The sequence below is a fragment of the Mustela erminea genome, chromosome 17, assembly GCF_009829155.1.
Source record: "Mustela erminea isolate mMusErm1 chromosome 17, mMusErm1.Pri, whole genome shotgun sequence".
Lineage (NCBI taxonomy): Eukaryota > Metazoa > Chordata > Mammalia > Carnivora > Mustelidae > Mustela > Mustela erminea.
Genome location: NC_045630.1, coordinates 70,297,429 through 70,310,322, shown reverse-complemented (window position 1 = coordinate 70,310,322; position 12,894 = coordinate 70,297,429). Strand labels below are relative to the sequence as shown.

The window sequence follows — 12,894 nt, the reverse complement described above, 5'->3', positions numbered from 1 at the left end:
CCTACTCCCTGTGCTTGTGTTCCCTCTCGCTGTCTCTCTCTCTGTTAAATAAACAAATCTTTAAAAAAATTACTTCATTGCTAAAAAATGCTAACCATCACCTGAGCTTTCAGTGAATCATACTCACTGATAGATCACAGATCCCCATAACAAATAAAATAATAATGGAAAAGTCTGAAATATTGTGAAAATTACCAAAATGTGACAGAGGTACAGAGTGAGCAAATGCTGTCAGAAAAAAATGGCATCGGGGCACCTGGGTGGCTCAGTGGGTTAAAGCCTCTGCCTTCGGCTCAGGTCATGATCCCAGGGTCCTGGGATTGAGCCCCGCATCGGGCTTTCTGCTCAGCAGGGAGCCTGCTTCCTCCTCTCTCCGCCTGCCTCTCTGCCTACTTGTGATCTGTCTGTCAAATAAATAAATAAAAACCCTTAAAAAAAAATGGCACCAATAGGCATGTGGTCGCTACAAAGCTTCCGTTTGTAAAAACTTGTAGGATCTGTGGAGCACGGCGACGCGAAGCGGTCAAACATGTGCACCTTGTGTTCATGACATGTTATTGCTCATGGAACACAGTCAAATGCTCACAAATACAATATTAAAGGGAATATTTTTTTGACAACTCGTTCTAGCAAAGTACATTAAAAATTGCATAGAATTATCTGAGTTCTCCAGTTGAACTCTTCATATGATTTATAGGTTTCTAGAGTTCAGAGAACAAGGGGGCAGGGAGATAAACAGTGAGACTGTGGAATTTAGAAAGTGAGATCAGTCTCAAACTTGATGAAATAAGGTGAATCTACTATCAGTGTCCCCGAGATGACGTAACATACCTCCGAATGCCTGGGTACTAGATCCAATACGTCCCTTTTGCTCATGGACCAATGGAATGTGAGTCCAGGGTTGGCGTTGCTGAAGGAGAAAGGGGTCTGGGTACTGGTCACTCCCATGACATAAACTGGCATCTGAAAAGAAGATGTATGTGCTGTATGTCCTGCCCAGCTGGCACTGCCAGAGCGCGCCGAGAACAGAACCCCCTTACCGACCTCAGTTGCTGTGACGAGTCGAGTAGCGGCTGCAAGGACCCTCACGGCCCTGAGCTGGACCACTTCAACGTGCACTTCATCCTGCCCCACGGGTAGAAGCAAGCGCAGGCTAAGAGGGAGTCTGTGCGGGGCAGAGGACACTGACGCTGACTAGCCTGTTGTGGTCTGGGGCACTCAGCAAAATGTATGCCAGTAGATGTGCTTGTTTTTGTTCCCTAAACAGTTCCTAAAGAGAGGAACTAGGTCTTACACCAATGCCAGCACTCTGGGGGGTTTTCACTGAAGACTACATACTTCCCATGCTTGGTTAAGAGAACGCCACGTAAGGCGCTCCAGGGGTTTTTCTGAGCTACTGACACCCTCCCTCAGCGCCCCCCCATGTCCCAATTTGGCTCCCAGATAGAAAAGTGGAAGCAGAGCAAAGAACCAATACCTGGGAAAACACAATGACTTTGCCAGTATCTTCATTTACTGTCTGGATGGTGCCGTGGACCACAGCTGTGCCGACTACCTTCCCTGTGACTTGCCCCCGCCTATTCACCACAGCCACCGTCTGGTTACTGACGGAGAAGTGGATGATAGATTGCGGCTGGGGGCCACCTTCAGACATGACCTAGAATTGACACATGCGAGCAGAGGCCTGGAACACGGGGAGAAATCCCACCTCTTCCCCCAGCATTTGTCCGAGCAATTCGACCTCTTACTCCCCACCACTTCCCAGAGGACACATCCCACAGCAACTCATATGGAGAAGAAACACAAGGGCCGCATATGATCTGGGTGTTCCCAGAGGTAGGTGATACCCTGCTCATTAGGGGGCGTGAAGGTACTAAGTTCCTTCTTTATCGGGTCCTGCTGTACTTGGCGGGAGTAGACAAGAGGGCGCCAGCAGGAAGAAGAGCGCGCACAGGCGGAGCGCGGGGCAGAGCAGGGCGAGAAGGAAGGGGACATCGTATTTCCTGACTTTGAGATCACCTGCATCATGTTAGCTGGGATCAGTGTCATTTTCTCTGGAACAAGTCTGAAGGGAGGAAACACCTTGAAGGAAAAGACCAAAAAGACAACAGGGACAGACCAGAATCAATTTCATAATAAATGATCATGCAGCTTATTCTAGGGGGGAAAAAATCCTATACACAGACATGTATTTAACTTTATTTATAGATATATGTTTTATTTATAATAGCAAAAAATAAATGAGAATGCTTAAAAAATTTTATGTCCACTTATTGGAATAAAAGTGGTCATTTTAAAAAAAGATTTTGTTTATTTTCCTTTTTTTAAAAAGGATTTTATTTATTTGACAGACAGAGGTTATGAGGAGGCAGAGAGACAGGGGGAAACAGGCTTCCTGCTGAGCAGAGAGCCCGAGGCGGGGCTCGATCCCAGGACCCTGAGATCATGACCTGAGCTGAAGGCAGAGGCTTTAACCCACTGAGCCACCCAGGAGCCCCTGTATTTATTTACGTGAGAGAGAGAGAGTGGACGGAGGGCACAGAGGAGAGGGAGAGGGAGAAGCAGACTCCCCGCTGAGCAGAGAACCCCCTGGGACTTGATCCTGAGATCATGACCTCTGCCAAAGTCAGATGCTTAACCGACTGAGCCACCCAGGTGCCCTAAAAGTCATTAAAGTTATGTTTATAATAATCTTTCTTTTATACTTTTTTCCCAACATATATAAAAGTAGAGAAAGCAGTATAATAACTCTCAGGTACAGATACCTATTACCCAGCTTCAATAATTGCCAACACCTGGCCAACAATGAGCTTTTAATGACATAAAAAATACTTTTGATAAAGGATTAAGATGAAAAAAGCAGTATGATTCATCTATGTTAAATAGGCATGGGGAAGAAGTGAAGGATTATTAACAATGAACGTTTGCCTCTAAGTAGTGGAATTACAGGTGACTTTCACTCTGCATCTTTATTATTTCTCTTGCTTTCAAATTTTCTACAAGAAGTATTTTACTTTTATACAGAAAAACGAAAACCTAAAACATATTATGTATTATTTCAAGAGTTAGACAACTATCATTTTATTGAGTCAAATAATTTTTAACTTGTGCAAACTAAACAGAAAAAAGATGAATAAAGCTAAAGAAGATACGATACTAACTGTGGATGAGATAATTTCCTTACCTCAATTTGGCGAGGAGCTGATGTGAATTGCCTCCCCATCTTGTCCCTGGCAATAGCCACAAGTGTGGTTTGCCCAACAGAAACAGCTCGAAGGATATAATTTTCAGAGTATTCATCCTGTTCCTCCATTAGCCTGGAAAGACAAGACATGTGTGTTTGTAAGGAAGAAAGATTTGATTTTGGGACACGTGGGTGGCTGTGAGTTGAGCGTCCAACTGTTGGTTTTGGCTTGGGTCCTGGTCTTGGGGTGGGGGACGGAGCCCCTTGCCGAGCCCTGCACAGAGTCTGCTAGTCCCTTTCCCTCTCCCTAAGCCCCCTCCCAAAATGAATAAATAAAATCCTTAAAAAATATATTTTTTATTTTAAGAGTAGCCAGTTATGCTTCTTTCTAAGATGTATAACATTCTCTGCTCATTTTAACTCTAGCTAAAGAGAATTGCCTGAAAATAAATTTCCAGAGTCAAGACGAAGTTCATGGCAATGGCAGGAAGCTCCTGAAGGCTGAGCGTTTGTTCTAAGGCCCCAAAGGAACAAGGGCAACAAAACCATAAACAAAACCATAAATACTCGGGACACCTGGGTGGCTCAGTTGGTTGGACGACTGCCTTCGGCTCAGGTCATGATCCCGGAGTCCCGGGATCGAGTCCCGCATCGGGCTCCCAGCTCCACAGGGAGTCTGCTTCTCTCTCTGACCTTCTCCTCGCTCATGTTCTCTCTCACTGTCTCTCTCTCAAATAAATAAATAAAATCTTAAAAAAAAAACAAACCATAAGTACTCGAGCAACTTGGAGTTCTCGGTCCCCCTTTTGCAGAGGGGACACCAGCACCTCTCTCTCTAGATAAGAGTTTTGAAGGTCCTCCAGGCTGAGGCACCCCAGACGATACCATCCAAGGAGAGTTTCATAAAATGGAAATATTCACAAGACATGAGGGTTTGTCCCGAAACAACACCTCTGAGGGTGCGGAGGGCTGAAGACAGGGGCAGTATGGGCTGAAAGGCTGCAGAAAAGGACCAAAGAAGATGTGAAGTCATGCGGGGAGATCGGACTCCTGACGCCCAGCATGGGGAGACGGAAGCGCTGAGGTGGCACTCACGTCAGGGTGACAACGGCAGAAGCCAACTGCAGTCTGAGCTCCATGTTTCTGAAGTATTTAGTTCGGAATGGGCGTTTGGAAGAGCCAAGAACCCTCACAGTCACTAACACAGTTTTACCTATTTCAACCTGGTAGTAAAAGAGAAAAATAATTTTAGTGAAAGTGTTTCATTCACCAAGGACAGTCTAACTAAGTCTTTCAGGGTGACAGACTATTTTGTTTGTGCTGAATGCTCCGGGTGAGCCCTTTATCAAATCACCCTACTCAACATGCGCTAGGTTATCTGCTCTGCAGTACTCGCGTCGCCTGTGATGCTGAAATGTGGTTCTTTTTTTTTTTTTTTTTAATAATAGTCCTCTTTTTTTTTTTTTTTTTAAGATTTTATTTATTTGTCAGAGAGAGAGAGAGAGTGAGCACTGGCAGATGGAGGCAGAGGGAGAAGCAGGCTCCTTGCCAAGCAAGGAGCCCGACGTGGGACTCGATCCCAGAACGCTGGGATCTTGACCCAAGCCGAAGGCAGCTGCCCGACCAACTGAGCCATCCAGGCGTCCCTGGAATGTGGTTCTTTAAGGAGCATTTCCGCTCACATCACTAAAGGCCTGCTGCACGCGCAGACCACACAGACCATTGCAAGTGAGGCTACAGAGCGCAAATGAGGCCGGCTTCTCTGATACCTCTCACCTTATCAATCAGATCGAGCTCCAGCTCCTGTATGTCTGACACCCTGAGGTAGGCCACTGCTGGACCCAGGAAAGCCAAGCACAGATCGTAGACCTCCAAGGTGAGAAACCCAGGGTGTACCGGAACTAACTAGAAGGAAGAAGATGGCCGGGTGAGAAAGGACACATGCTCCAAACATAATCATAGCAGCCATTTCCATTCAAAGCACAAAATACAACGCCTTACTTCCTTTGTGATGGGAACTGAGAGGTCACAGCGCGCGGTGCAGGCACAGCACAATCTGCACCCTTACCGCACACCAAGGGTAAGGAGCAAGGATGAAGCTGACTGAATTCAAGCGGAGTCCGGCGCACTTATCCAGCTGTCTTGACTATGAGCAGGGAAGGGATTTCATGAAGATATGCTGAAGCCACGAGAGGGGGAGGAAGCATGAGAAGAACCTGTTTCTGTCACGGGCTGGGATCCCGCCCGGCACAACAGGTCCTTCCAAACTCTGTCCCCAGCGCTGCAATCTCCCCCGCTAAACAGTATGACCGAGGAGAGAGAAATTTCTTTGAGCTCTTAGAAGGAAGGGGAATACATACATATGTTAATATAAGCTACTGTTTTTATTACTGAACGTCAATTAAAAGTAAATCCCTTGGCATGTTGACTGCAAACACGGCTTAATATATCGAGTCATCACACCCTGGCCAGAAATAGCCTACACTCAGGTTATGAAGTCAACAGTACAACTAATTGTCCCCACAGTTCTTGCTTTGAAATGTATAGAAATGAACCCTCTTTTTATGGAAATCTTATAATTAGATGTCTTCTACACTGTTGGTTCCATTAGAAACAAAAATTGCCCAGCTAGTTGAAGAAAGAAAAAAAAAAAGCTTGTTTTGGGTTGGAGAATCTACTAAGGTTAAATAATGAGGCAAATGTTACTTTTGTAACAAGTCTGAGACTCACAGTGGAATTTTCCAATCATTCTTGTACAAGGATAAACTTTAACCCAAGACTGTCAACCTGGGACTATCTCTAGACCTCACCTGGATAGAACTTTCTGCTTCCATGTAAGTGACGGTGACAATGTCCTGCTCACTGCTGTTGACCAGAAAATAACCAGATCCTTCCACAAGGCTAAATATCTCCTAGGGAAAAATGAGACAGACAACACTCCATCTTCTTTGGGCCAAAGACAAACCAAGATTATCACAGTATGACTACCAAGGGTGCTGCACCTAATTATTACGCACAGGTTACCTAAACTTATCAGGGATTCTCAACACAGAAGTTAGCTTGTTTTCATTGCCTTACTGTTCATCTCAGTCACCTCACACTCTCCCCTCCCATGCGATCCCATTTGACTCAACCCCTCCAACTTTCACCTTCACATCAGGGTGGTTATAGATGGTGGCATTCTCAGGCAGTACGGTCACATCGTCCACCAGGAGCAGCTCCACAGCTGCAGATCTGGGCAAGTTGGAAAGTTTCTAGAAATGCACAATCACCACAAAGGTGAGAAAAGATTCCAGAGTTCTTTCATGCACCACAGATAACAGAATCAGAGAGGTGCACAGTTCTCAGATTTACATCAGTTGCAAGTGATGTAGTGATTTTTGTTCTTTTTTTAAAGTTAGAAATGAAGAGCCTTATATTTCAGTGATTCCTATTTCTTACCTCTGGACTTTTCTTCTCTGAGTAGCCCACAAAATTGACTCCGATGAGTACAGTCCCTTTTAACTGATGTACTTTAAGGACCTGATGACCTGGAGACATGTGAGAAACGGTAACATGTAGACTACAAAAGTGTCTCCAGAAAACCAAATTCTGCCCTATTTTTTTCCAAATGATGTTCTACTGCAGGAAGATAACAAATACTTTCTGGGGAAACACAAGAAACAGAAAACTGAGTTTTTGTGTTGATTGCTATTTTTTTTTTAAAGATTTTATTTATTTGACAGAGAAATTACAAGTAGGCTGAGAGGCAGGCAGAGGTGGGGGCGGAGGGAAGCAGGCTCCCCGCTGAGCAGAGAGTCCGATGCGGGGCTTAATTCCAGGACCCTGAGATCATGACCTGAGCCGAAGGCTGAGGCTTAACCCACTGAGCCACCCAGGTGCCCCATCAGTTTCTTTTTTAAATGAGGGTTTGGGCTAGGCAAAGTCTAAAATTCGTTCCAACTCTAATGGTCTGTGGGTCCAAACACAGACTGACAACCGTGTATGGAGAAATTTTTTAGTTTAAAAATTGGAGTGAGGGGGCGCCTGGGTAGCTCAGTCCATTAAGTGTCTGCCTTCGGCTCAGGTCTTGATCCCAGGGTCCTGGGATCAAGTTCCACATGAGGCTCCCTGCTTAGAAGAGATCCTGCTTCTCCTTACCCTCTGCCTGCTGCTCCCCCTTCTTGTGCTCTCTCTCTCTGTGTCAAATAAATAAATAGTAAAATCTTTAAAAAAAAAAAAAAGATAGAGAGAGAGAGAGAGAGAGAGAGAGGGAGGGCGAAGCAGGCTCCCTGCTGAGCAGGAAGCTGGATGCGGGGAAGACACTGAACCAGCTGAGCCACCCAGGCGCCCCTCAGCTGGGCCACTTTAAACAACTATTCCTCATTACAGAAATTCAAACTCCTTCAACTAGTATTTGACACTTTCTGTAATCTGACTCTGTTTTACCTATTTATTCTTTTTTTTCTTTCTTTTTTTAAAACTTTACCATAAATCTGCCACTTAAGTCAATTTTTGTTTTATCTTCCAAATAGTAGTATGAATGCGCCTGAGTCTGGGGGTTCCACAGGATGCTCCGGCCGTCCATGAACACAGATTTTCTGCGGGGCTACTGCAGGGACTGCGCCAGATGATGAGGAGGCAGAGATGAAGAAGAAAACACAAGCCTCGCTTTCCAAGAAGCCTGCAGGGTTTACTATGATGATTGAGACGGAAACCAACCACTACCATACCGAGTGTGAGTGCTGCTCTGTGCAGAGCACAGAAAAGGAATACTTTCCTTAGATAGGTAATATAGAGGAACAGAAAACTTCCAGAGGGCAAGAGGAAAATTTCAGCCCCGTGACGGTGCAAGAAAAGAAAACATAAACATGTGAAAGGGAAGAGGTACGAGAAGCCTTGTCATGGCTAAGGATATCAAGTTGTGAGTAGGGGGCCCTTGCTGGCTCAGCCAGAGGAGTGTGCAATCTTGATCTTGTGGTCATCAGTTCAAGCCCCACGTTGGGTGTAGAGATGACTTAAAACAATAAAACCTTAAAAAAAACCCTTTTAATAAATAAATGAAGTTGTTGAGTGTGAAAAAATATAGAGTATACATGGGTAGTAACAGCAGGTGGAGCCAGAGAGGTAGGCCGGGGTTGGTATGGTAAGCTGGACCACAGGGATTTTATCCTGAAAGACTCGGGGAGGCCCCCCCAGCAGGGCGGTGACAGGAGAGTAAGTTGCTGACAGCTTGGGCTTCGGTGTCAGAGAGCTTGCTGCTTCCCCTATTTTCCTGCTGTAATCTCAAAGCTTAAAACTGCACCTTGAATATAGTAAGAACTCAACAAATGATGGAGGGACACACTGACATCACGGGAGTAACACTGTACCAGGGCTGTTACAAGGGTCACATCCGGTACGGCGTTTGGCATGTTGTAGACTTCAGGCCACAGTAGCCAGAACAATTTGTGAAAAGATTGATTGATGGATGGATTGATTGATTGATTTAAGTTGAGAGAGACACAGAGAGAGAGTGGGGCCGGGGCAGAGGGAGAGAGAGAGCAGACACCCCACTGAGCTCAGAGCCTGATGCGAGGCTCAATCTCAGGACACTGAGATCAAGACCTGAGCTGAAACCCAGAGTCAGATGCCGAACTGAATGTGCCAGCCAGGCGCCCCAGGTGCCTCTCTCAAGGAAGAGGTTTGGATCTGTACTTTAGGAAGGTAATCTAGACAGCAGTGTGGAGGACAGATTAGAGGGCAGCACAGGCACAGGGAGGTCAGCCAGGAGGCTCCTGTGGTTACATGGGCAGACATGAGGACACAGTGACGGAGTTAGAGGAAGGGATAAAATCAGAAAAGAGAAGGCACACGGATGGTATCTGGTGGTTGACTGTTACAGCAAGTAAAGAGCATCTCTTTCCTTGCTACTTTTTTTTTAAGATTTTAAAGTAATCTCTGCAGGTAATGTGAGACTCGAACCCACAACCTGAGATCAAGAGTCGCATGCTCCACCGACTGAGCCAGCCGGGCGCCCCTCCTTGCTACCAGGTTTCACACGAAGTGCAGCGCACGGCTGGTGTCACAGTTACAGTAGTACATACACATGAATATCGTGCTGCCGCGTTCCCTAGCGGAGCTTTCAGACTTGGCCTGTGGCTGCACTCCCTGTGTGTGTGGAGAAGGCTGAACCTTCTCCTCTAAGCGTTTCTCATCCCATGAATGGTTGCACCGTCCATCCAAACCTTCATGCCGGAAACTGAAAAGTTACCTTCTGGACCTCTTCCTTCACTTGGGGATCGCTCTGCGGCAGACTTCCCTGTCACTGGCCTGCGGTGAAGCTTGCCTGCTTACACCCGTGTCCTTGAGAAGGGCTTGTCCACCTTGTGTCGATCTGGGTAGGTGACTGCTTTGGTGAATTGGCAAACGTGACACAAGCAGAGGACGGAGGACTGAGGCCACGTGAGGGCTTGCTGCTCTCTCTCAGAACCCCTGCTGGTCCCTCCGGTCCCTCTGTAAAAGTCGCTCACCTTATTCTCACTCTGTTTCCCCTTTTGGCCGCCCCCTCAGGTCTCAGTGTAAATGTTATTTTCCTGGGCGGCCTTCTCTGTTCTGAACTACGTTAGGTTCTCTAACTCTTACAGCACCCCATCTTTGTCCTTCAAAACACCTAACACAATTGTAATATCTAAAGTCTATGAGTGGGGCACCTGGGTGGCTCCGTCGGTTAAGCATCGGCTCTTGGTTTTGGCTCAGGTCTTGATCTCAGGGTCATAAGATCGAGCTCTGCACTGGGCTCCACACTCAGCAGGGAATCTGCTTGAGATTCTCTCTCTTCCTTTCCCTCTGCCCCTACCCGCCTCTAGAATAAATAATAAATAAATAAATAAATAAATAAAATCTTTAAAAAATATTTATACAAAGGCAGAGGCATATATATATACATATTTATATACACACACACATACATATGAGGGCAGAGGCCACGACTATCTCATATGCCACTCCATCTTCAGGTGCCTAGCACAGGGTCCTACATGTAACAGTCACTCAATAAATATTTTCTAATAAATGAATGCAATTTTTATAACATTAGGCAAATAATATATAATAAATAGATTAAAAATTAATTTTATGTTCCTGTGAGAAATGTTGGATCCTAGACCCTGACTTTGCAACAAGAAATCTTTATATACATTTGCTAAAACATACAATGATCAAAGATGAAAAGAGAGATATGATGAAATCTGAAATAAACTGTTACCCAAGGGCACCAGTGCAGAAACACTAAGCAGACATGTAAAAGGATTTATAAGTCACCAAAATACCATGTAGGCGAGTCTGCCCACTGCCGTCATCCTTTGCTACCATCTCCACGGAATTATAATTTTCGAAATGAGCTAGTGTTTCATTTGAGGATTTCCATTCCAGCATTAGCGAACTGAAATTATCAAACTTTCTCCTGTGTTGATCAAACACTGCCAGTTCCAGAACGGTGTCCCTCAGGCTTGATACAGGAATCTGCATTAAAAAAATAGAGAGAGGGACGCCTGGTGGCTTAGTCGTTAAGGGTCTGCCTTCAGCTCAGGTCATGATTTCAGGGTCCTGGGATCAATCCCCACATCGGGCTCTCTGCTCAGTAGGGAGTCTGTTTCTCCCTCTCCCTCTCCCACTGCTTGTTCATGTTTCTCTCTCTGTGTCAAATAAATAACTAAAATCTCTTTTTTAAAAATTTTATTTATTCATTTGACAGAGATCACAAGTAGGCAGAGAGGCAGGCAGAGAGAGAGGTGGGGAAGCAGTCTCTCTGCTGAGCGGGGAGCCCAATGTGGGGCTCGATCCCAGGTCCCTGGGATCATGACCCAAGCTGAAGGCAGAGGCTTTAACCCACTGAGCCACCCAGGTGCCCCTAAATAACTAAAATCTATTAAAAATTTTTAAAAAGAAAAAGAAAAAACAATAGTTTAGGAGGCATTGAGATACCCCTGAAGCAAGGGCTCATGTTTATCCCATTCTTTTCTCTTTGACAATTTTCTTTCTTTCTTTTTTTTTTTAAGATTTATTTATTTATTTATTTATTTATTTTTTAAGATTTTATTTATTTATTTGACAGAGAGAGAGCTCACAAGTAGGCAGAGAGTCAGGCAGAGAGAGAGAGAGAGAAGCAGGCTCCCGCTGAGCAGAGAGCCCGACGCGGGGCCCGATCCCAGGACACTGAGATCATGACCTGAGCCGAAGGCAGCGGCTTAATCCACTGAGCCACCCAGGTGCCCCTAAGATTTATTTTTTTAGAGGCTCCTGGGTGGCTCAGTGGATTAAGCCTCTGCCTTTGGCTCAGGTCATGATCCCAGGGTCCTGGGATCGAGCCCCGCATCGGGCTCTCTGCTCAGCGGGGAGCCTGCTTCCTCCTCTCTCTCTGCCTGCCTCTCCGCCTACTTGTGATCTCTGTCTGTCAAATAAATAAATACAATCTTCAATAATTAAAAAAAAAGATTTATTTTTTTATTTGGGGTGGGCAGTAGAGGGAGGGAAAGAATTTCAAGCAGACTCCCTGCTGAGCACAGAGCTCGATGTGGTGCTCAATTTCATGACCTTGAGATCTTGACCTGAGCTGAAACCAAGAGTCGGATGCTCAACAGACTGAGAACCCAGGAGCCTCTCTTTGATAATTTTCAGACCTACAGTTATGTTGAAAGAATAGTATGAATGGAGCCCTTCCTCTGGGTTTACCGTTCGCCTCATCTTTTTCTCCCTCTACTTTCCTTCCTCCATTTGTATGTGTGTCTTTTATTCTTCTTTTTTGCTAAATGATATAAGTATCATGGCACCTTATCCGTAAATATTTTAGCACGCATTCCTATGAATGAGAACATTCTAAGTAACAAAAACAATATTATCAGACATTAGAATATTACTTCAAGGGGCGCCTGGGTGGCTCAGTGGGTTACAGCCTCTGCCTGCAGTTCAGGTCAGGATCTCAGGGTCCTGGGATTGAGCCCCGCATTGGGCTCTCTGCTCAGCGGGGAGCCTGCTTCCCCCACCCCACCCTGCCTGCCTCTCTGCCTACTTGTGATCTCTGTCAAATAAACAAATTAAAATCTTTTAAAAAAAGAATATTGGGGTGCCTGAGTGGCTCAGTGGGTTAAAGCCTCTGCCTTCGACTCAGGTCATGATCTCAGGGTCCTGGAATCGAGCCCCACATCGAGCTCTCTGCTCAGCAGAGAGCCTGCTTCCTCCCTCTCTCTCTGCCTGCCTCTCCACCTACTGTGATCTCTGTCAAATAAATAAATAAAATCTTTTTAAAAAATAAATAAATACATAAAATTTAAAAAATATATTAATTCAATATCATCTAATATATAGTCAGTTTTCCCCAATGTCTCTCAAAATATCCTTTATACTTATTTTTTAATTTTTGATCTAGATTTGATCTCTCTCTCTCTCTCTCTCTCTCTCTCTATATATATATATATATATATATATTTATTTATTTATTTTGGGGGGACAGGATGACTAAGATGACTCAGTGTCATAAAAATTTCAGTTGTTGGGCACCTGGGTGGCTCAGTAGGTTAAGCCACTGCCTTGGGCTCAGGTCATGATCTAAGGGTCCTGGGATCGAGTCCCGCATCGGGCTCTCTCTTAGCAGGGGGCCTGCTTCCCTTCCTCTCTCTGCCTGCCTCTCTGCCTACTTGTGATCTCCCTCTGTCAAATAAATAAATAAAATCTTTAAAAAAAATTTCAGTTGT

At 45.2% G+C, this 12,894-nt stretch overlaps 1 protein-coding gene and 1 long non-coding RNA gene across 10 annotated transcripts in view; one reads left to right on the top strand and one right to left on the bottom strand.

The window, feature by feature from the left end:
- NUP210L (nucleoporin 210 like) overlaps window positions 1-12,894 on the bottom strand; it is an 85,382-nt gene that overhangs the window by 24,536 nt on the left and 47,952 nt on the right. For 6 of the 9 annotated variants that reach the window (XR_004279970.1, XM_032317395.1, XM_032317397.1 and 3 more), the window contains 10 exons: window positions 10,474-10,666; window positions 6,626-6,714; window positions 6,334-6,438; window positions 5,995-6,096; window positions 4,961-5,089; window positions 4,280-4,407; window positions 3,185-3,317; window positions 2,020-2,082; window positions 1,478-1,657; window positions 832-1,125 (listed from right to left, as the gene is read on the bottom strand). Coding sequence is in view for 8 of the 9 variants with exons in the window: in XM_032317395.1 (XP_032173286.1) it covers window positions 832-1,125; window positions 1,478-1,657; window positions 2,020-2,082; window positions 3,185-3,317; window positions 4,280-4,407; window positions 4,961-5,089; window positions 5,995-6,096; window positions 6,334-6,438; window positions 6,626-6,714; window positions 10,474-10,666 (1,416 nt within the window). In the remaining variant the exon portion in view is untranslated. The remainder of the gene's footprint in view (window positions 1-831; window positions 1,126-1,477; window positions 1,658-2,019; window positions 2,083-3,184; window positions 3,318-4,279; window positions 4,408-4,960; window positions 5,090-5,994; window positions 6,097-6,333; window positions 6,439-6,625; window positions 6,715-10,473; window positions 10,667-12,894) is intronic. The other 3 variants (XM_032317396.1, XM_032317398.1, XM_032317399.1) reach the window with 3 other exon arrangements.
- LOC116575837 lies at window positions 5,081-8,183 on the top strand. The gene is made up of 2 exons (XR_004279972.1): window positions 5,081-6,018; window positions 7,699-8,183. It is a non-coding gene; the product is annotated as an uncharacterized LOC116575837 (long non-coding RNA).